The sequence below is a fragment of the Aedes aegypti genome, chromosome 3 (assembly GCF_002204515.2).
Source record: "Aedes aegypti strain LVP_AGWG chromosome 3, AaegL5.0 Primary Assembly, whole genome shotgun sequence".
In the NCBI taxonomy this organism is placed as follows: Eukaryota; Metazoa; Arthropoda; class Insecta; order Diptera; family Culicidae; genus Aedes; species Aedes aegypti.
Window position 1 is genome coordinate 114,802,171 of NC_035109.1, and position 25,165 is coordinate 114,827,335.

The 25,165-nt window shown below is 40.6% G+C and overlaps 1 protein-coding gene across 1 annotated transcript; it reads left to right on the forward strand.

Moving 5' to 3' along the window:
* The first annotated feature begins 227 nt into the window (after window positions 1-227).
* On the forward strand, window positions 228-13,709 carry LOC5567056 (cytochrome P450 4c21). The gene is made up of 5 exons (XM_001651372.2): window positions 228-615; window positions 670-922; window positions 981-1,107; window positions 12,609-12,800; window positions 12,865-13,709. The coding sequence occupies exons 1-5, from the start codon at window positions 261-263 to the stop codon at window positions 13,444-13,446; spliced, it is 1,509 nt and encodes a 502-aa protein (XP_001651422.2). The 5' UTR covers window positions 228-260; the 3' UTR covers window positions 13,447-13,709.
* The last annotated feature ends 11,456 nt before the right edge of the window (window positions 13,710-25,165 follow it).

Consider the following 25,165-nt stretch of genomic DNA (forward strand, 5'->3'; position numbering starts at 1 on the left):
TCCAAAACTTTTAATGAAATTGAATTTCGTTTTTCTGCAAGTTCTATCTCTAGAGACACTTTGAAGAACAGCAAATCCTTAGTTCAATATTGGCTAGTTTACACTTACCTAACCAGCATAGAAGCGTTGCAACGTCAAACCACTTTTCTATTTTGGTTAACCTCATTAAGAGACGGCATTTCCAGCATTTGCTTCTATTTAACTGTGCCGATTGCGTTGATCGAACTGCAGTGCAATGTACGGACCGCATCTAATCAAACATGTTACTCGTGCTGGCAATCGTCTTAGTGCTGTTGCTGATTCTGCTGGTGGACAGCACCCTAAAACACCATGTGGGTAAATTTGCCAGATCCTTGGAATCGGTTAGCCCCAACTATCCCCTGTTGGGGAGTGCTACGGTGTTCCTTGGTCACAGTGAAGAACGAAGGTTTGAGAATTTCATGAACATGCTCCGCCAAGTGGATCGAATTGGCAAGGGATGGCTAGGTCCGCAACTGATGTTCTATGTGGCCCATCCCGAACTGGTGCAAAAAGTGCTGACGGATCCAAACTGCAGTGAAAAACCATTTTTCTACGAGTTTTCCCGGCTTACTCATGGGTTGTTCTCGGCAAAATGTTAGTGATTGGTACTATCTTCAAATGTAAAAATTAACCAAAGAATCATTCTAGATTCCATTTGGAAACCCAACCGAAAGGCACTGAATCCAACAATGAATGTGAAAATGTTGAATAGTTTCGTGCCGATATTTGAGAGATTTTCCAGAAGTATGGTGGAGAAGCTGAAGTGTTACCCCGAAGGGACTCCAGTGGATATCTTGGATTTCACAACGGAATGTGCGTTGGAAATGGTTTGTGGAACCACGCTGGGGACGGCTCTAAAGAAGGGTAGTGGCAAAAGGAAGTTTTTGGAAAGCATGCAAACGTAAGTGTGAATGAAGACAGTAGTGATAGTGTTGCAACTAGCGTTGTTTTTCTTTCAGATTTATCAGTAGGGTAGCTACCAGAACGCTAAGTGTCAGTTTGTACAATGAAAGTTTCTATCGGCTTACAAGAGCATACAATGAAGAAGAAAACGCTCGAAAGTATTGTCTTGATTTTGCAAAATGTGTAAGTTTCTGAAAGATTTCTGCACGGTGCGCCCCAGATCGCTTTATCAGAAAAAAAAACATCTCCATCATATCTGTGATCACCAATCTATAATACACTATAGATACTATAGCATTCTATGTTGTTGTTCCTTTGTTGCACACACTACTAATATTGAGAGGGTTATGCAAAAAGAGATGTAAGTGACAAAACCTAATTTTGAGATAGCCGATTTTGTTTTTTTTTTCATACAAATCGTATGGGAGCCAATGGCAAGCCTGTTCTACGAGTTATGTTATTTTTTTCTGTTGGACGTAAAAAGCACGTAAAAATATCGCTGAACTTGTAACCAGTGGAATTTTTCAGTATTCTCAACTCAAAACCAACCAAACTGTCACGTTGCATTCGGGCCCCTCAATTGTAAATTGTTACAGATTTCGATTTTACTGCAAAACTTAGAAGAACGCGTAGTAGAAAAGCCCGAAAATGTTATTGTGGTATACTCAGAGCCGTAGCGTTGCTTCATAGCGTCCCTGGCGAACTTTCTTTTTTTGTGCCAAGTCAAGTTAAAAACCTAAGTTTTTTTTTTTTGATACAGAGTGCTTCGTGAAGCCCAAGCAGGACAGTTCGTTTTTGCGTCGCAAGATAGATTTTGCTCACGGTTTCGCGCGTGTTTTCGTTGCCGGAGCATTTTTTTCTGTTTTGGAGCGTCTTGCTAGGTAGTTCTTCGTGAAGCCCAAGCAGGACGGTTCGATTTTGTGTCGTCAGATAGGTTTTGCGCACGGTTTAGCGCGTGGTTTCGTCGCCGAAGATTTTTTTTTGTTTTGGAGCGTCTTGCTGGGTAGGTATTTGGGAAGGCACAAGCAAGACGGTTTGTTTTCGGGACACCAAGAAGTTTTGCTGTCTGTGTCAGTTTTGTGTTCAGTCGAGGATGGATTACCAACTGGTGAGTTCGTTTCATGCTTTTGAAACACATGCTTAAACACATTTTTTCTTGAAAGCATAACTTTTAAGTAATATTAAAACAAACTTTGTATGGTTCGTCACTATAAGTGTCGGCATTATGCTTTTTTCTTATACAATTTCAATATACATATATTCTTCTCTTTTTGACAGTATTAAAAATTATCTCTTGAATTCTTCGAGATTGTGAATATTGACGTATTTTTTAAAACTTCTACCATATCGAGACAAAATGCAAAGTAATACTCATATGTAATTTTCAAACAAACTATGTATAGTTCGTCACTACAAGTGTCGGCATTATTCCTGTTTCATATAATTTAAAATATATACATGTAATTTTCAGTTTTCATCATTAATAAAAACATCTTTTGAATTGTTCGACATTATAGATGTTGACGTATTTTTTAAAGCTTCTACCAAAAACTTCTCGAGACAAAAATACAAAACTAGCTTTTAATATAAGTCGAATATTTCCCCCTTGTCCATGGATCACATCATCGACCAGAGGTGACTCCCAGATCTTTTACTCCCTCACTAATAAACACCCTTCCCGTGGTGATTGTGGAGATGCAGAGGTATTCTAGGTCTCTAGAAGCAACAATCATTACACCCTAACATTCCTTTCCCATCCCAACTGACTGTAAGGACTTGGCCAGCGCCGTTATTGATCAATAATATTAGATCTGCTAAAATTGTACTTCGAGAGTAAGCGGAAACTCCCATCCCTTATTCATTTGGATCGTAGTGCAATTCTTACCAGTTCCGATCAATCACGGAGTAGCAACCATTGATATGTACAGTCAGTCTATGCTATGCTATGTTATTTTCTTGATACATGTTTATGGTAATTATACCAGACAAATTACAGAAGGTTTATTTTTAAAAATCTTCAGCGTTTTCAGTGTTACCTCGTTACACAAATTCGGAAGAAATATCATGATATGGCTTATCTATTCACTTGAATTTTTAATAATTATTTGTGTATCTGCACTTCTATTACACTCTTAACGTTTTTCAGCACTGTCCTTCTGCACTCTGCGCATTCTGCCAGTAGTGGTTTGCTCTTGCATGTTGAGCAGACTGCCTCTTTATATTCTTCCGCGTCTCTGTCTCCTTCCGTCGTTCATCCTCTTCTTTCCTTATCACTTTCCTCTCTTCCAGACTTTCCCTGGCATCGGAGGTTTTCATCAGTACCGGTTGGGGAGACGTCCGCCTCGGTGCGACCTGACGTGGTGCCCAACTACCGGCGTCTATCACAGGGAAGATTTTCGTCTTCTTTCTTCGTCAGACAGACTCGAGTGCCAAGATCGGTCAAACGATTCCGGTTGGGCGTTGACTTCCGGTTCATTAGCGCCCTGACGACCCGATGCCAGGCATTGCTACCTGCCTCTCGTTTTGCTGATCTTCCCGCCAGTTTCTCTGGAAAATAGACGTTATCTCCACCACAATATTGTACGCCAGATTCCAAAGGTTAGGATCGCGTACCATTCTGTCTGCATTTAAGTCCTGTCCAAATGGAGTCGCCGCCGCGCCTCGTTCCATGTTGAACCTCGGGCAATCAAAGCAACATGCTCCGGCGTTTCCTCTCCCACACTACACACCCAGGTCGACACATTCGGGATGAGTCTGTGTGGCCTACCTACCTTTCTCAGAGGCATCCCATTCTTCCTGCCACTTCACCAGCGAAGCGATCCTCGCCAACTTCCTCACCGGTCTAGTACCTCTCCGCTGATAAAACTCGATGTCTTCTCCCAGGGTGATGCAAAACGGAAGCATCCCGGTGATCACACATACTGCCTCCGACGATATTGTTCTGTATGCGTTTGCTACTCCCATGGCCATGAACCGGAACATGCTGTTGAGCTTATTCCGATTGCGTCTGGTTTGCAGTGCTGCACCCTAAGCCGGAGCTCCGTATCTCAGTACCGACGATGATACGCTAGTCAGAAGATGCCTTCTACTGCTTCTCGGGCCATGAGCGTTCGGCATGAACCTTGTAAGTGCGTTGGTCGCCTTTACCTCCTTCTCACCTGCATAGTCGACTTGGCTGTTGAGGTTTAGCCGATCGTCTATCATCACGCCCAGGTGTCTGAACCGCTTTGCGATTGCTGACTAGTAGCACTTCCGTTTTGTGGTGGGTTATCTTCAGCTTGACTCTATTCATCCAATTCTCGACCGTACCCATTACATCCGTGGCTAGCACTTCCACTTCCTCCAGCGTTTCGCCTATTACTGTTAGGACGACGTCATCAGCAAAGCCGACGATCTCGACACCCATGGGCAACTCCAGTGATAGGACCCCATCGTACAACTCATTCCACAGCGTCGGATCCATTATGGACCCTTGCGAAACTCCCACCGGTACTCTACTCTGCGTCTACCGTCGACTTTCCCTTCCGTAATCCGAACTACCTTTCTGATAGATCGTTCTCGCTCTCCGTACGTTTAGCTACCCTGTTAGGATGAGCCGTTTAAAGAGTTTGCCATTTATGCAAATTGCAGCTCTTTTGACCAGAAGCAACTTTCCCTTCCATACCAAGGTGCTCTAATGGCTTGATCTTCCAGTTTTGATTTTTGTCCCGCATCTCCATACATTCAACGCACTGTGCGACGTCGAGAACGCCAGCTTAATTACTGGCCTCCGCAGAATACCATTCGCTGTACGTATCCATGCTTGTTGAACTAGTTCATTGCTTCCTTGTATCACTTTCTCGACTATTCCTCTTATCCACTAATTTCGCACCGCTCCATCGACAACCAATACAAGATCACCTTCCGAAACATCCTTTACATCATCAAACCATTTTGATCTTCTCGACATAATCGGCAAGTATTCCTTGATCCACATTGTTGATATCCCGTTCGACAAATGTTGCGATAGTTTCCATGCATTTCTCAGCGACGCATGATAATCTGTTACCAATACAAGTACCGGTCATACTCCACTTGAACTTCTTAATGCGGTGTCGACGACGACGGTGAAAGTAGTCGACGAGGAGAAAGATATTTCGATGATTGTGGAGTAGGATGATAGGGAGCCGAATCCTATTCTTGGCACTTTTGATTGGCCAAAATATGCGTCGCATTGAAGTACTTCTTTCTGCAAAGTATCAGACAATTAGGCCGAGAAAAAAACCCCATGCCAAAGTGCTAAAGATCCAATGCAAATGATTCATCGTGCGCTTGAACCCACAACGATCTCTAGACAACCACAAACTCTTCCTGCGTCAAAGCTCCCAGAATACGCTCTCTGTTTCGTTTTGATGGTCGGATGTTTTCGACGAATCTATGTACGTATGCCATGGTACGATCGTTTTCTCACATTTACTGGACATACCACCTGATATCCACCAGTGACGGTCCTTTTGTCTCATGAAAATAGGATGTCATTAGCTCTTCCTCCGTAGTATCGATCTGCTCATCGGTTCCTAGCCATGAGTCTTCTCGGGAACAACTTGGCTCCGATGGTAAGTAACCTGGTTCTCCGGAAAATCCGGAATATTCGTGAAAATGGTCAATTCGTGAAAGTCGTCCTAGACAGCTGCGGTTTTTGCCAAATTATCAGAATTCATTATCAAAGAACGTAATAGATGATCAGAATTGCTTATCGACATAAGTGGCCACTAGAATGACCTCCGGAAGATCCGGAACATCCGTAAAAATGGTTGTTTCGTGAAAATTATCCTAGAACACCGCGATTTTTATTTCCAATGATATTAGAATTTACAATTATAGAACATAATGGATGATTTGGGTTATTCATGGACATAAGTGGCCACTTTAGTGGCATCCGGAACATCCGTAGAAACGGTCATTTTGTGAAAATCTTCCATATTTGTTTACATGATATCATAATTTATGATTGTATAAACTAACGAATGATTTATATTGTTCATGGATATAAGTGGTTGCTGTTGTGGCATTCGGAAAATCCGGAACATCCGTCAAAATTGTAATTTCGTGAAAATCATCCTAGATCACCATTATTTTTCCAATGATATCAGAATTCATGAATATAGAACAAATTGATGATTTATATTGTTTATGGAGTTGTCGCTATAACGGCCTCCGGAAGATCAGGAACGTCCGTAAAAATGGTAGTTTCGTATAAATCATTCTAGACTACCAAGTTTTTTTTCCAATGATATTATAATTTATAATTTCAGAACCTAACTGATGACTTATATTGTACATGGACATAAGTGGCCGCTGTGATGGCAGCTGGAAGACCCACATTCCAACATTCGTGAAATCTCGTGAAAATCATCGTAGACCAACGCGATTTTTTCCAATTACAAAACTTATCGAATGATATATATTTGTCATGGACATAAGTATTGGTGACTACTTGATAATTGCCTCCGGATGATCTGGAACATCCATGAAAATGGTAATATCGTGAAAATCATTCGAAACCATCATGCTTTTTTTCCAATGATATCAGAATTCATAATTATAAGACAAACTGGATTATTGGGATTGTTCATGGAAATAAGTGGTAACTATCAAGATTTCAAGGAAGCGACTTTTCATCGGATGAATTTTCGTCCAAAAAACAGCCCGGTGGCATATGTCCATGAATATCTTCGGGAAGTCGTCTCTGCATTCTGTTTGATAATTACGAATTTTGAAATGTTTGGAATAAATCTCGGGATTTTGAGATAATTTTCACGAAATAATCATTTTTATGGATGTTATGGACTTTTCGGAAGACGTAATGGTAGCCAACTTTACCCATAAACAAGTTCAAACATCGTTTAAAAAATGTTGTGGTCTAGGTTGATTTTCAACAAATGACCGTTTTTACGGATGTTCCGGATCTTTCGGATGCCACTATAGTGACTACTTATGTCCATGAATAATCCAAATCATGCATTATGTTCTATATTTATGGATTGTAATATAATTGGGGAAGATTGCGCTGGTCTTGGATGATTTTCACAAAAAGAACATATTTACGGATGTTTCGGATCTTCCGGAGGCCTCTCTGGTGACCAATATATATCATTCGTTATGTTTTGCAGTTATAAGTTACTATACCATTGGAAAAAATCGCGTTGGTCTAGGATGATTTTCACGAGATGACCATTTTACGGTTGTTCCGGATTTTCCAGAGGCCATTATAGTGGCCCCATATGTCCATGAATAGTCCAAATTCTCCATTATATTCCATAATTATCAATTCCGATATCTTGGAAAAAATCCCGATGGTCTAGGATAGTTTTAACGAAATGGCCATTTTTACGGATGTTCCAGATCTTCCAGAGGCCATTATAGTGGCCACTCATGTCGATAAGCAATTCCGATCATCTATTACGTTCTTTGATAATGAATTCTGATAAATTGGCAAAAAAACCGCAGCTGTCTAAGACTACTTTCACGAATTTCCCATTTCCACGAATATTCCGGAGAACCAGGTTACTTACCATCGGAGCCAAGTTTTTCCCAAGGTGTGTGTAGCCGAGGAGGAAAGAATAACTCACAATAACTAATGCATACCATATTTTGTTATCATACCATAATGAGGTATTGTTCAGTTGTCAATACCTCATATTGGTATTTTAATGGTATTTGAAAAAAAAAATGTTAAAAACAATTAAAAATACTTCATTTTGGTATTCGATATCTATTGAGGACTGCTGGAGGTATTGAACTACTATTGAAAAATTCACTTTTATATGAAAATCCATCAAGTGTTATTTAGGTATTACAAGACCTGATCTAGTTATCAGCTTGGTATTTGTAGAATATGCAGAAGGTACTATTTGAGGTATTTTACCTCTTATGCAGAGCTCATTCATACCTCATTCAGGTTGTAAGTATTGGAAATTATCTGGTATGGAATACCTCAATTCGGTATTCAGTAGTTATTTTATTCTGCTCGGGTAACCATCCCCTCACTGAACGGCACCTCTCTGATAAGATTTAGGTAACAGGGCAACGAATCCATTTAAGAACCAGAGATATTTGGTGAGCTCAGCGTGAAAAACGGGAAAAAACACAGACATATTTGCATCTCCAAAAAACGATGAGGGTTTTGGCGAGGCGGCAGCAGGCCCGGTTTTGGGGGGGTGCCGAGGGGGCAAATGCCCCGGGCCCCCGAGTAAGGTATGATGGTACCTCCTCTGATCTGATCGAATCCAAGTGGTATTTGATTCAGACTATAGCACAGGAACATATTGGGAGAGCTTGCATGGTTAATACACCGTTGAGAAGACCTTATCCTAGAACTGCAGCGTGGAGTTTGGGTCGAGGAATAGTCAGCATCATTAGCAGCGTCACTTTCGAAATGGGAAAGGATTCGTTTTGGTAAACGATAAAGATATAATTGTTTATGAATACGTGAACATATACACGGATGATAGATACCGATAGTGCGGTTACTATGCGAACCGGACACAATTGATCCGGATTCCGTCGCTCGCCCTCAAAGGAGCATGCAACAGATTCAACGGATCAAACACTACTCAGACAAAATCAGTCTCATTGAATTGAAATAGCTCATGAATGTAGGCAAGACCTGGCAAAACTTCTCGTTTCTTTGGAATATGGGACTTATTCAGAAAGTGCAGGTGAGCAACGGGAAATGTGAAGATGCACTGCTTGGTATCCACTGCATGCCCAGTATAGATTTAAACGGTTCATGTTTATCCACGCCGATATTCTTTTCGATCTCAAGCGATGTGTCACCCATTCGATAGCCATTGATCATTGAACAAAAAGTTCTGGATCTCTATCAGCGTAGGTATTCTTTGCCTGCCGTCCGATCTTCACCGCATCTTTGACGGTTCCAAAACTGTCCAGTCAACGTAATGACGATGTATGATGGCTTCTGCTGCTCGCGAATACGACGCTTCAAAGTCCTTGGCCCTCAAGTTTTTGATGTAACTATTAGGCGTTGCTGGGAGAACAAGCAGCTCCGAAGATAGCTACGGCCATGACGTAAGCTTGCAATGACTGATGGAAGAGATATCAAGAAGTCTGGCTCTTCCAACAGAGCAGTGTTTTGTTCAAGGAAACCCAAACGACCTTAGCCGCCACGACCCAAATCATCCTCAGCTTGTTTGTTTTTTCGGGTTGAGGACTATACCTAGCGGCAAGTACCAGCACTGGTCAGCATTGGTTGTGGATAGCTCGTGATGATTCGCTTTGTGCGCATATTGCTTTTTCTCGTAACCTCGTATTTTCTGTCTGACACGAAGTTAAATCCTGATTCATCCGGATTTCCACATGCATTTGAGTGCCATACCATAGCTGTTTGGGAACTGCTTATCATCTGTTGTCCACAGTAATCCTGAAAGCTTCGCCGATTCTTCTGGTGGTTGTTTGCCGCAGCATTCTTGCCCGCTTATCCTCTTCGGATTCCAAGGGGTTGCTGGAGTCATAAAACCTGTATTATCAAGAGAGATGTAGCCTAAATTGTATAGATCTTGATCTGTTCATATCTCCAAACTGAAGCCCACATTCGACGGTCGATGTTGGTGTCGTCGCGAATCCGTAGATGCTCTATACGATGCGTATCGGCTATTTATTTCCTTCTCTAACTTTCAGCAGCACAGTGAGCTGCAAGTTGTCAAGATAAATCAATAGCTTTGGCCACGTCTTTTCAAAACTGCGTATTGGTAAGCCACGAAGATGTCTTGGTTTTGCCTCACTACGCTAAATGTTTCCGGTTCACTGTAAATTCAGCAGTTCCGTTGGTCCTGCCAGCTGAAGCTTTTTTGCCACCGAGTCTTCCAGCTACGTGATCTTCGATCCTTCATCCGCGAAGTCTTAGACGTTCATCTTAAAATTCTTGCCGTACAAAGTAACAGGAAGAGTACAACAGCGGTTGATGTTTCAGCCGATAATCTTTGACACCGCATTCTTTCGTCGTTCTACACGGGCACTCAAAGCTGCTGTTACCAGAACCACTTTTTTTGGTTGCTGCAGATTCCGTATGTGTCTGCACAAATATACATACACTTCTTTTACTTCTGCTTCTGAACCTTTTCGATACTTGGTAAATTGTCCGCTACATCGCTGGCAAGTTCCACTAAAGTGGATTGTACCGTAATTTCGGGTGAAATTGATCACTTTTCACGGTTTTTCTTGTCTGATTTCTATAATGTTGACAATATCAAACAACTGAATGCAGGAAATCAAGTATGAAGGTGAGCCTCATTGACTCAAGTACCGAAATTTCCTAACAAATGCAATTTTAGCGCTCAAAAATATCTCTAAAATAAAAAATCGAGAGATCTCATTTCGGGGTGAAATTGATCACTTATCAATGCGATTGTTGTTAGTTTTCAAAGAAACTCTACATAATAATATTTAGCTTCCTGAATCGGAATATGCTTGCCAAATTCTTAACAATACAATATTTATAGAAATAATGTATATTTAAATTTCAAGAATAACGCAGAAAGCGCCTAAAAGTATGCAATTTCCTAAGGAATTTCCTGATATCTAACAGAAATTCATTTATTTCAACCAAATCAGCGAATTGGTACGAGTTTTGGTTATACAATCTAGTTTGGGGATATTTCTTAAGTATACTCACAAACTTTCAGGATTATACCATGTCCAAATCCTTGTCTAGAATCAGAAGTTTATTGACGTTTGTCAATACTACACCGTACATGGTTTTGAAATTTTACATTATTTTCATAGAAATGAACATTTTTGAACGCAAAAAACTTCACAACACACAATTTGGACATACTTACGACAAACAACGTTCATTCACTTCAGGTTAGATTGATATTTGTGCTCCATTAGGAAGAAATAAAATCGAGTGACACAGTGATCAATTTCACCCTACTGATCAATTTCACCCGAATTTACGGTACTAAAATCCTCGTCATGTCACGTGTCATTTGAACCACTTGAACTTATAATCGACGATGGCAATGGTTGGCGGTTATTGTCTCTGAACCAATCCAACCTCGATCGCGCGTAATGGCATGTTGCCAGATCCGGCTATAATAATATTTCGCCTTCGTGAGACCGCAGGAAAGGAAACAGACGCTTCTGGAGGCACCCAGTGCGGTTAATTTCGCTGTTGATGGTTGTAATGTACGGTTTACTCAGTTTACCGCATTGGCATATGGCCTGCCAGAGCAAGCATTTTTTTTGGCGAATTTGTCAATTTTTATCGTCCTTATGTCTTCCGGATCATCAAAACGTGATTTGGCAACGTAGAACTCCTGCCCCGGTATCTGCTTTGCGTCTGCATTGATGTAGATAGGTTTCGTCATCCATAACCACACATTTCGGTTTCGTTAACCACTCTCGATACAGCTTCCTTGCGCGGGATTTGGCCTCCGTGTTTTGTTGATCACGCCGGTTCGGTGTCTTCCGAATCTTGAATAATGGAAGCCCAGCTCGTATCATGGCTTGCTGAACGAACCAGGTGGAACACTTGGCCTTCAAGGCCACGTCGCGAATCAAAAGGTTCGGATTTCGCTTGAAATAATCCAACACCTTCCGGGCCCTCACAGGATCAGCTGTCTTCGATTTTCTTCCACTTCCAGCCCGCCGCTCGGTCGTCTGGGACTCCTTAAAAGATTTTACCACCCGAGAGACACTTGTATGGGTGATTCCCAGTTGTCTTCCGATCCACCTCATGCTCGCAGTCGGATTTTCCATGACGACGCGCGAAATTCTTCGGCCATTTTCTTCTTGTTTCGATGCCATCTCAATAAATCACTGAACCGATTGTTATGGAATTCTGCACATGTAAACAATACACTCCAATCTATTTATACCAAGATTTCCATCAATTTTTACCCACGGACAAAAAAGTTACACACGGATCAAAATGGTGCATTTTTTCGAGTACAGGCCTTAAAACGTGTGGAACTGTTGCTGGTCAGAGTAGTCTACAAAGAATAGCTTTTTCATGATGATGACGATGAAGTTGACCGATGAATGTTGCTTATCCAAATCTGCCAGTCCCCGGAGTATCCTGAAAAGATGAGCTACTTAATCCTTATCCATCACCTTTCTGGCAGCCAGTTGGCGATTTGTCGGGCCATCCATGTAATCATAGCTGTAGCGCTCTTGACTGACAGGCGCAACACTTTTCGGAACTGGTCGTTCACTCCTCACACCGAATCCTGCTTCACGTTGGTCTGTTAAGCTCGAATGGGGGCAAGCATATTTTGTCCTACTCCAGAAGAGTTTGGAAGCACTTTTACCCAGAATCTCTTACAAAAGAGTACCCTCTTGAAAATTATACCACAAATGAGCTTTACCTTAAGATCCCACTTACCCCGGATTCTCACTTGCCATACTTTCGATACAGTTCTGCCCAGAAGTTTCAAATAAATAAGTACACAAATCAACCTTGAACCATTTTTAATGGTTTATTTCTTTTGATAAAAACAGTAACTGCTTTCCTTGAAATTTGAAGACTTTGTAATTTTGAAACGGACCCCAATAATGCATATTTTCAAACGACTGGCAAAATTTGACGGAGATTTCCTTCTGATAACAACGATCTTTGGAGCACAATGATACATCATTTCAATATGTTTTGATAGTCGTTCATTCTGGTTCACCATTTTTAGATCATCGAGGAGAGACAACAAGTGCTAGTTACCGAACCACAGAGTAAGAACTCCGATGAAAATGAAGACGACGATGGTTATCAAATTCGCCGACCAAAATTATTTATCGATCAAGTCCTGAGCGGTAACAACACCGAAGCTGATATCTCAACGCAAAATTTAAGTGAACAAATCCTTACCATCATGGCTGCGGTAAGCTTAAACTCATTATTTCATAACAATATCATTCAAAAATTTACGTTCATCACTTCAACAGGGTTACGATACTTCCGCCAACATGGTCGCCCACAGCTGCCTTTTCCTGGCAATGTTTCCAGAGCTTCAGGAGAAGGTAGCACAGGAAATTCAAACCGTACTTCCAGATTGCGAACAGGAACTAACAGCAGAGACGCTCAAAGATCTTCCATACCTGGACAAGTTCTTCAAGGAATGTTTGCGACTCACCCCGGTTGGATCTACAATAGCAAGAGTTAACATGACCGATATTGAACTGGATGGATGCCGCATACCGAAGGGCAACATCTTCATCTTTAACTTCTACGTACTGCATCGAAGAAAAGATATTTGGGGACCGTACGCTGAACAGTTCGACCCTGAAAACTTCTCACCAGAACGTTCGAAAGGACGACACCCGTTTGCATTCCTGCCCTTTAGTGGAGGCTCAAGAAATTGCATCGGGGCCAGGTATGCCATGATAAGCAATAAAATAATGATTATCCATTTGGTGAGAAACTTTCGAATGAGTACGAAGATTCGGTTCGAGGATTTAAAGTATCGCATCAACGTAACACTCAATCTGGCATTTAAGCACCTGATAACACTGGAAGCACGACGATGAAGTAAGATATCCGATGACATTTTCTTAACGATGGCTGTTGTATACCGCGATGTGCCCAGCAGGAGACAATTCTCTGGAAAACAAGGTGAAGCTGTGGTCATGTAACAATGATGAAACAAGGGAAGAAAAGCGAATGGATGCGCCATAAAGGTCACATCAGACACTATTATAAAATAGGGCACTTCACTGCTCAATCAATGTGGTGTTGTAATATGATGAGAGAAATAAATGTATTGTTGTTGAACGGTTGAAGTTTTCCGAACTACCCACTGGCTTTCTACATTGCTATTTAAATGAAATGCACTTGCAAAGTTAACAAGTTAACAAATTCATATTAAATTAGTTTCAAAATAAGCTTTGCAATTTATTTGCATTTATCTTAGATCTCGAGCAATAGTTTATTGAAATTGAAATTATTTTTTGAATATATAATCTCCAGTATCATTGAGTTTTAACTAAAGATTTTAAAACTTTAGGCATTCTAAATGTGTAAGAAATATAAAATCAGTATTGGTACAGCGAAATAATTGCAGTAGTGTTGCATATTTTTAATGTTTCTCTTTTAGCAATTCTTCCATTAGTTTCATATAAAAGATCTTTTTAACATATCTAGCGCTCTGTGAAATTTGGAGGATGTAAATTTGTATGGAGATTACTGTGTAGAAATGTTGAAAAATGTTCCAAACATGTTAATACTGGAATATAAGTACAAACTTATCATTCCTGGTAAAAATTCATTCTTCAAACCAAAACAAAGAAATTTGCTGAAGAGAGCAATTCAATCCGACGGATAGGAGAAGAGATATTTATGAGTTGTTCGCTATTATTTAGCTTTATATAGGATTATAGCCGAGCAAACATCTACAAAAATCCCCATACAAAACTAGCTTAAAAGGGATTTGTTTCTTTAGCAACATCCTTTATTAAGATTTGAAGAATTGTACTTTGATAACAGTATTAAGGTGTTTTATTTTCTTTTTTTTTTTAAATTCCTAAATAGCAATTTCCATATAAACCTACATTGTCTTTGGGCCACCACATAAATTGAGCTCAGCTATTTCTTGCTGTAAAAAATACCTATGGTCTCCCAAAACAAGCTATTAAGACAGAAAAAATACTACAATCATGCTAAACCCACAAAATCACAAACATCTGCCATTCTGTCGAAAGTGCTTGACGCGATCGGACGGGTTCTCGCTATCGTCCCAAGTAGTTATTGCTTCTGACTACCTATTGTTATAACTTGCTTTGTTTGGTGCTCCGCCACCTGGACATTTTAATTTGTGCAGTAGTGAGAGTGTTTGGTAGTGGTATATAGAAAAGATCGTTGGTGCTTCTATTGGTGTGAACATCGTGAAACAAAGGGATTCAATCCCTATATAAAACGTGAGATGAGCCACAAAAAGCCTCCGGATGACCCGGCTGGAACAAAATTACCAGGTTGGATGCGATCGAGTGATGATATAGGACAGACATGTGCGTTGATGATGCGTTTGAAGGAGGATCCTAAAACAAATGCCATCAACAATCCCATACTTTCAACGAAAGCGTTCGTCATCAGGGCTACAGTACAAGCAGCGATCGGATTGGAACAAATGAAAAAACTGTCAACGACAAAAGAGGCACGTGGTACTCGCTACATACTACGCACCGAATCAATCAGCGTCCGCAATGCTCTGTTGAAAATCGAGAAACTAATTGACGATACACCTGTCGAGGTTGTTTTTCATCCTACTCTAAACGTGTCTTGTGGTGTTGTCTACGACCCTGATACGGTTAATTGCACAGAAGAGCTCCTCCTTGAAGAACTTTCATCTCAAGGAGTGGTACATGTTCGTCGAATTCGTAAGCGCGATGGTGATAACTTCAAAAATCTCCCACTGTTAGTGCTATCATTTTCCACTACACAAGTTCCGGATTTCATCTACATTGGTCTGATTCGAGTCAAGGTAAGAGTTTATTATCCGTCTCCTCTGCTCTGCTTCCGATGTGGGACATATGGGCATTCCAAGAAGAACTGTGATCCATCAAAGTTCGAAGCAACCTGTCTTCGCTGTTCTCAGCAACATGGTGCTGACGACCCTGCTCCTTGTCGAAGAGATCCTTACTGTAAGCAATGTAAAGGTACCCACGTGATTAGCTCGCGAGATTGTCCGGTTTACAAAAACGAAGAAAAGATAATCAAGATTAAGGTTGATCAGGGTTTGTCATTCGGAGAAGCACGATCTTTGTTTAACAGCAACTCTAACTCCTATTCGGCAGTTACAAAGCAAACCACTGAAGATGAGAAAGATCGCCTCATAACTCATCTACGCAAGGAGGTGGAGGTACTTAGAAAGCTTGTTGAGAACTTGCGCTCTAAAGATAATGAACCGAAAATCGATGAATCTACGCTAACCAAGACTAACACTCGCCCTGAAAAAAACCCTAAACAAATATGTCCGATAACTGAGCCGAATCTGAATAACAGCAATCACGACAAGCATATCAAAAGCAATGGTAACAAAAAGAGTGGAAAAACTTCTACTACCGAACTAAAAATGGATTATGATCAATTAAGTAATAAAAGAAAATCCGAAAGAAATCTGATGTCCCCTCCGAATTCACCAAACTCGAAGAAAACTCCGACTAAGCAAAACCACGCAAAATCTCTTTCACCTCCACGATCTCCCTCAATTTTCGCCGACTTTTCAGATGACTCAATATAAACGAAAATTGGGGTCATCCAACTCCAAACGTTAACATCTCACAAAAGATTTTAAAAATAAATTTGAATTCACGCCCAAAAACATATGCCATGACTCTGAAATGGAAAAGGACCCCGATTATGAATCTCGCTTGATACCACGCACCGAAAATTCCTCTATAAATTGCGAAACACATTCCTCTCTGCCCATAGCGGGCATGCGGTGTGGGGAGGGAGAGATGAAAGTAACCTCCCCCCTCCTGATCGAAGGAGTGAACGCCTGGGGGAACAAGGAAAGAACCTGTTCAAGTTCCTTTCCTAAAACGTTCTCCTGGGGTTCGGCCGAACCAAATTGCAACGCATTACCTGCACCTGCTTTGACGGACTCTTTCATCTACGACTGCTTCTATCGACAACATCAAATGCCAACTCATAGCCGACATCAAACCTCAGATCCATCCAAGGATAACCAAAGACGAGCTACGATAGAAACCTGCTGCAGTATTCCGCCAGACCGTGATTCGCCAAGTGCGAAGCATTCCACGCTGACCCTGACCGGGGATGTTCCGGGATTGCCCGATGAGCCCTCGGCGGCAGTCAGCGTGGACAACCCCTCTCCACAGGCAAGTAGCACATCTTCGAATTTTTTACTCCGAGCAGATCACTCTCCCGTTTCGAAACGTTTTTCAGACTCATCTACCAATGGAAACTCCACTTCTCGAAACATGGTTCGAAAAAAAGTCTGGTTCCAATGGAATATTCGCGGGTTGTGGAGCAACCACGCGGAACTTCGTCAAATTATAGAACTTAACCCACCGTTAGCTATAGGGCTTCAAGAGCTGAAAACCAATAGAACGGAAAACATCCTCAAAGGGTTATATGACTGGAATATTGCCGACAGAAACATTGCTAATGGCGCTGGGTATGCTGGCTTAGGTATCCTGAAGAACATTCCGCATCAATTCATTCAATTACCTACAACAATCCCTATCTGTGCTGCAATCCTTGGCTCTCCTTATAATATTACCGTTGTATCCGTTTACTTCCCGATTGGAGCATCTAACAGCGAAATCATTAACAACTTGAACCTCCTGATGAAACACGGTAAACCGCCGTATCTCATTGGTGGGGATTTCAACGCCGCTCACGAGGCCTGGGGTAGTTCCAGGTCTACATCGAGAGGACGTTCCCTGCTCAATTGGATCGTCGACAACAATATGCTAGTTCTTAACGATGGATCCCCAACATTCGTCAGCGGCTCACACGGAACATTCACTGCGATTGATGTTACGATCGCATCGAACTGCCTTGCTCCCAGACTTTTCTGGGAGTCTAGCAAGGACACGGGAGGGAGCGATCATATGTATTTATCGACATTCCTCGACATTGTGAACACAAACATGAAAAAACCTAGACGATGGATATATGATAACGCAGACTGGTCATCATTTCAAAAGGATTTTGACAATTCGTTGGAGCAAGACGCAAATTATTCCATAGAACTCCTCTCAAACAAAATTTTCGATGCCGCTGAAAAATCTATTCCTCGGACATCCGGAAACATTGGTAGAAAAGCTATGATATGGTGGAATAATGAAGTGAATGATGCTGTTAAGAAAAGAAGGAAAGCTTTGAGAAAACTGAAAAAACTTCCCGTTGAAAATTCGGAAAGGCCTCGTGCACTTAGGGAATTTCAATTGGCAAGAGCTCTGGCCAGGAAAACAATTAATGAATCTAAGGCAGATTCATGGAAACGTTTTTGTGAAAGCTTTACACCAAACACAAACATAAAACTAATGTGGGAAAACTACGGAAGATTGTGTGGTAAAATCAAAAGAAGCGATATCAGTTTGATTATTGATGGAGAACATATATCGGATCCTAACAATGTCGCGAATATCCTCGCTGACAAATTTGAAGAAAATAGTGCTGACCGATTTGAAATTGATTCTATATCAAGTAATGATGATTATGACGATTATTACTCAGAAGAAACTCACTCACTCCGGTCAACTAACCCAGATTCTCCATTAGATGAGGATTTTTCTATAGCAGAGCTTATGGATGCTTTAAAAGCTGCTAAGGGGCAATCCGTTGGAGACGACTTGATTGGTTATCCCATGATCAACAACCTATCAATGAATGGTAAGTTTGCACTTCTTAAGGCATACAACGATATTTGGGCAGAAGGACGTTTTCCTGAGGACTGGAAAAAAGCAATTGTTGTTCCTATTCCAAAATCAGAATCAGTTTATCGTGCAGCAGATGGTTTTCGTCCAATATCTTTACTCAGTTGCGTCAGCAAAGTGTATGAACGAATGGTTAATAGGCGACTTGTCAACTTCCTTGAAAGTGAAGGTTTTCTGCACCCCAATCAACATGCCTTTCGTTCTGGTAAAGGTACTGGAACCTATTTTGCACAATTTAGAGAAATAATTGAGAATGCCCTCCGAAATGATCAGCACTGTGATGTTGCCATTCTGGACATCAAGAAAGCGTATGATCAGGCATGGCGTCCACACATAATGAAGAACATCAGAGACTTAAATGTCGGAACAAGAATGACAGCTTGTATAGAGAGTTTCTTGAATGAACGAGAGTTTCAGGTAACAATTGGAGATCACCGGAGTTCAGTTCGAATGCAAACCAATGGTGTCCCGCAAGGCTCTGTGTTGGCCGTAACTCTCTTTCTGATTGCTATTAATGGTGTTTTTAACAACATACCAAAAAACGTGTATTGTCTAATGTATGCCGATGACATCGTATTGATCTCCGTTGGTAAATCTTACCGATGGGCAAGACGTAGAATAGCTGTTGCTATTGAAAATGTGAGCAGATGGCTTCACAAGGTGCGCTTTTCTCTATCTGCAGAAAAATCGAAAATGATTCATATTTGTCATCGACATCACCGATGGAAAGGTCAACGAAAACCAGTCAATATTAACGGCATAAATATTCCGGATGTGAAAGTAGCAAAGATTCTTGGAGTTACTATAGATAGCAGCTGGAAATTTCAAAAACATTTCCGTGAAACCATCCAGAGCATGAAAAATCGTGTAAATCTTCTTAGAGCGATTAGCTTCAGAGCTAATCGTACAACGCTTAGACGAATTGGTGAGGCAGTATGTTTATCAAAGCTTTTATATGGAATTGAGTTATTCGGGACTAAATGCATAAAACCATATAACAAAGTATATAACAAAATATTAAGAATTGTAACGGGGGCTTTCTGCACAACACCAGGACTAACTACCGCAATTGAAGCAGGCGTTTTATCTTTCGATGGTAAAGTAGTTGAAACATTGGTCCGAAGATATTGCAAATTAGCTGAAAAACCTAATACCACTATTACAATCTTGGAAGCTGAAGCCAAAGAAGTATTTACGGCGATGACTGGCTCGAATATACCGGATATTGAGAAACTGCTCTGGGTTGGCTGCCGTTCGTGGAACAAATCTGTACCAAGTGTTGACTGGTCTGTACGAAATATAACTGAAAAATCTGAAACACCAACCGTTAACCGAATGAAAGCTTTATCCATAATCGAATAAAAATACAATGATCATCACAAACTGTACTCAGACGGATCGAAAGCGGGGAGATTAGTAGGAATAGGAGTTGTAGGCCCCAACACAACAGTAAACAATCAACTTCCACGTGCATGCAGTGTATTCACTGCAGAAGCTGCAGCGTTATCAGTAGCCATTGATCATACACATCATTCACCAACAGTCATTTTTTCCGATTCCGCCAGTTGTTTGTCGGCAATTGTAAAAGGAAGCCTGAATCATCCATTCCTACAGTTAGTAGAGCAGAAAATGCGTAACAAGCCGATTGTCCTATGTTGGATTCCTAGTCACGTGGGGATATCAGGCAACGAAGCAGCTGACCGCGCCGCCAATTTGGGAAGAAATAGTGAATTTCTGACTTCTAACATTCCTGCTATTGATGCTATTAGGGAAGTCCGGAAACAAATTTGGAGAAGTCATCAACACAAATGGGATTCTGAACAGCATCATGTATTAAAAACCATTAAACCAACAGTATATAAATGGAATGACCGGCCAAGAAGGGAAGAGCAAAGGATCTTATCACGTTGTCGCTTAAATCATACACGCTTAACCAAACAAAGTTTACTACAAAACAAAAATGTTAGCAATTGCGATACTTGTGAAGCGGTTTTAGATGTAAAACATATTGTAATTGATTGTCCTAACTTTAAAGTGGCAAGGAACAAATTCAAAATAAGTGAAAGATTTGATGTAGCATTGAGTAATGATAGAAGAGAAGAAAATAAGCTAATATCGTTTCTTAAGGATATTCAATTGTATAATAGACTTTAATATATTGTAATTGTAAAATAACAGAGGTGAATGAACCATAGGGTTTAAAGCCTCTCTAATAAAATAAAAAAAAAAAAAAAAAAAAAAAAAAAAAAAAAAAAAAAAAAAAAGAAAAAAAAAAAAAAAACATCTGCCTTCACCTATAGTCGGTCATTGTCTGGTCTAATTGGTTAATGTTTGCTCTGACTTGTACACGGGTAAGAACAAACGTCGAAACATGTCAACACGAGTCGGTAATTTCTGGTTCATGTTTCTGGTGACGCCGGTGCTAACCACCCACGGTGAATGTAACCAAGATTTTCGTTCAGAGCATTTTGGCTTCATGGAGTGTGGTACCATATCGGGCTAAACAGAAACCATCCATATTGTTTGCAGCGTTGCAAATTGGCACGTGTAAACGTGCGAGAAACTACATGAAAATTTGAATCAATATGTATTCCAATCTGGAGGAAATATTCCACTGCTTATCATTCCATAAAAATTTCACGATTTGACTATATCGGATTTTGCATAGATGTGTTAAAACGATGTAAAGCTTGTTTTTGTGACACATGAGCATTTGTCGTGTAGCATATTACTGAGGTCACAAATGTTGGGTTGGTCTCTGCACGAAAAAGAAAGCGCTGCAACGTGAATGGACGTCAAGAGTTAGCAAGAATAAAAAAAATCCCACATCCCAACCTGACAAAAATGTCAAAATACATTTCAACGTGTCGTCGGGGAAAGAACGACCGACGACATTTTCCTGGAATGGTACGATACGAAATTCTACACAGCAAAAAAAAAAAGTAGAATCATTTCGTTTTCAATGTAGAACATGTAGTGCTCAAAAAAACCTGGTTAGAATAGAAGTAGGATCCAGGATCTTAACCAAGAATATCCCTCGTCAATATTTATGGAATCCAAAAAGTAATATCTCGATAAATTTTCTTTGGATTCTGTACATCATTTTTTAAAAGTGTTGTTAAAAATATCTATAGATAAATTATAATTATAAATATAAAACGTGAAGGAAGCATTTAATGAAGCCTGAAAAAATCTAAACTTTTTTTCTGATCGAATTTCAAGGCAATGCCTGGAGAAATTCTTGAAGGAATCGTTCTAAAATTGTTCATGAAGGAATCGTTGTATGAAATCGCAATACCTGAGTAATGCTAGAATAATACAAGAAGGAATGAAAAATAAACAGGAAAAAAATCCTAAACGAATTCCTATAATCTCAATAATTTTGCGAACTTCCTTGAAAAAGCCCAATCAGGAGAAATACCTAGGATATTATTTTAAAACTGCACAAGGCCAATCACTGAAATATTGTTTGGAGTAATTTTTTGGGGAATCCCTGTCTAAGAAAATGCTTGAACATGTTTTCAAAGAAATTCCTGGTTAGGTGTATATTCTGTAATGTAAAGTAAATTCCAGGAAGAAATTTTAATAGTAGTTTACGGCACAAGTTACAGAATGATTATTTCTATAGCAAGAGTCGTAAATTTATCCTACGTCACTTGAACTACGTTACTTGAACTAGTTAAATACAAAGACGCCGTAGTTGTGTGAAAAGTGGTCGAAGTGGCCGTACCTGTGTGAAAAGTGTTTTGATTATGTTTAGCAATAAGTAAAACAATGTTTTAAGATTATACAGTCTGTACAGTAAACTATTGCCAGCCATGATTTGAACATTTACTGAGTATTAACTGGTAGTTCGGTCCAAGAAGTTCGTCTACAGAACGGCGGTGATCAAGATTTGTTTCTTTTAGGGAGATTACGAGTGGCTGATGCTTCTATATCAGGATTTGAAGCTCGTTGCTGAATTTAAGGATAAGGTACCGCGGGGCAAGTGAGAATACGGGGTAAGTGGGGCGTTTCGTCATAGCTCAACTAGGAAAAGTTTTTCATGGGGGTATTCTTCTAGAAAGATGAAGATACAATGACAAGGAATGTATTTAGTACTAAACATATTGTTATTTTTATTACCATGTGGTTCATGTAACAGTTGTCAGTTCAGCGCCATTTTCAACTTGCATGACAAATTGTGACACGTTCCACGTCTTGCATTGACTCGCTAAAAATAAATGTGTTTTAAATGGAATTTCCATCAGTATGCTATAATTTTGAGTATTATTACAAGCTGCTAACGATAAACCAGTATTTTGTTTTCATTTCATATGAAATTTTCGATGGTCTATCTTACCCCAGAATATATTTGTACCTGGGGTAAGTGGGACCTATCAAAACAAAAACCAGAATCAAAACTTTTCGTACACGTTTCATACATTCTCCTAGAGAGTAGCACTAAAACATTCAAACAAATGATTTTTATCAAAAAAGATCAACCTCAAATTACGTAATTGCATAGAAGGGAGAAGAAAAGTGTTGTTATTCTTTATTTTTAAATTTATTTTTTATTTTTGAAATACGACTTCCAAATTGAACAAACACACAGCTGAAATTTGAATTGCATCATGAGAACGATTACTTTTCTATTTCTATTTGAACTTTCTTTGTTATTTCTACCAAATTAAGTAGAGATGGAAAACAATTCCACCCCATAAGGTGTTTTTCTGCCATGCATATAAATAATAACAAAACATATTTATAATTTCGTCAATTATTGATTGTTTATGTTCTACATTTTTATTAACAACTTATAAATTATATATTTTGAACATGTTTAATACCTCTTTACGCTCTTATTGAGGAATTTTCAGTTAATATTAAATGTGAGGTGACATACTATTGAATAAAGGGTTTCTTCCTAAAACGTAACGTATTTTATGGTTGATCCCTTATGTACATCAAATATGTACTTAAAATTAAAAATCTATGAATTATCAATCCTATTATTGTAATGGTTGACTTACGGATGTGGATTGACGCATGAAACTGGATGTGTCCCACTTGCCCCGCTTAGCGAGGCAAGTGGGACCATTGGCTCATTCTAAAACTTTCTTCCAAGGTTTTGACAATTTCGAAATTATTCGATTAGTTTCATGCACACACCAGTAAATATGTTGCCAAAACGTAATTGTGTTGTTGAATTTGAAAAATATTGACATTTGAAAATTTGATTGAACAATTTGTTTGAACTATCGTTTTTTTCGTTTCCACTTGCCCCGCGGTACCTTAAAAAAATATGAGAATACTTGCCGGGGGAGTGGAGTTGCACACGTCGACTGCCGCCAGAGGATCTTCGGATCAATCCAGAAATCTCTGATCAAGGTCGACGTGTGAGGCCTCGCGCTTGGCGAATCGTGTCTTGTTGTGCTGGCTGAGGATACAGAGTACATTTGTCTATATCTGTCGTATGCTTCGGAGTTGGATAATGTTGAGGTTGGCAGGGCGGCCGAGCTGGGTGTTTGATGATCAACGTGTTGGAAAAGGACGTCTCGGATCTTCTCCCTCGCCAGACTCGCTTCCTCCTTTGGAAGTGAGGAGGGAACTGCACGTACATTTCCCAACTTCAAACCGCGTATCTTGATACTTCGTGCTGCTTCGCGTGGTGTTTGCACGGTGTCCTGAATCGTTTCCTGGAGAGTTATTGCTGGGGTCTAATCTGGCGTCGGTTAAACATGATAGTTCTTCCATGGTCGCGTCAAAGTCAGTAGCAGGGTCAGGAACAGATCTGAGGAGGAGCTGTTTTTGATAGTTTTTAGCCATTATTGGTATCTGTGGCATTTTTGTTTGCTTCGTTCTGTGTTGTCATTCGTATACCCGGGCTGATGTTTGCATCAGTTGGTGATATCTCGAACTGGCGTTTTGCACTCCGGCTCCGAATGCAAGCGTTGCTGTTAGATCTGAACGCGGTGTCTCTTCTTGATTGATGTTCGAAAGCGATACGGCAGAAACGGTTGATGATTTCTGCGTCGAGCGATATGTTGAGCATGGCTGTATATTCGTAGCGACACCATCTTTACAGGGTTGTTGTCCGGCATTCTTGTAACATGCCCTGCCCAGCGTATCCTTCCAGCTTTAGCTACCTTCACGATACTGGGTTCGCCGTAGAGTTGAGCGAGCTCGTGGTTCATCCTTCGCCGCCACACGCCATTCTGCTGTACGCCGCCGAAGATCGTCCTTAGCACTCGGCGTTCGAAAACCCCAAGAGCTTGCAAGTCCTCCTCGAGCACCGTCCACGCCTTATGCCCATAGAGGACTACCGGTCTTATGAGCGTTTTGTACATCGTACATTTGGTGCGGGGGTGAATCTTTCTTGACCGTAGTTTCTTCTGGAGCCCATAGTAGGCACGACTTCCACTGATGATGCGCCTTCGTGTTTCCCGACTAACATTGTTGTCAGCCGTCAACAAGGATCCGAGGTAGACGAACTTTCCACCACCTCGAAGTTATCTCCGTCTATCGTAACACTGCTTCCTAGGCGGGCCCTGTCGCGCTCAGTTCCGCCAACCAGCATGTACTTTGATTTCGACCCATTTACCATTAGCCCGACTCTTGTTGCTTCGCGTTTCGGGCGGGTGAACAAATCTGCCACCGTTTCAAATTTTCTCCCAATAATATCTATGTCGTCCGCGAAGCAAACAAATTGTCCGGATCTCGTAAAAATCGTACCTCGACTGTTAAGTCCGGCTCTCCGCATAACACCTTCAAGCGCAATATTGAACAACAGGCACGAAAATCCATCGCCCTGTCGTAGTCTCCGCCGAGACTCGAACGAACTGGAGTGTTCGCCCGAGATCTT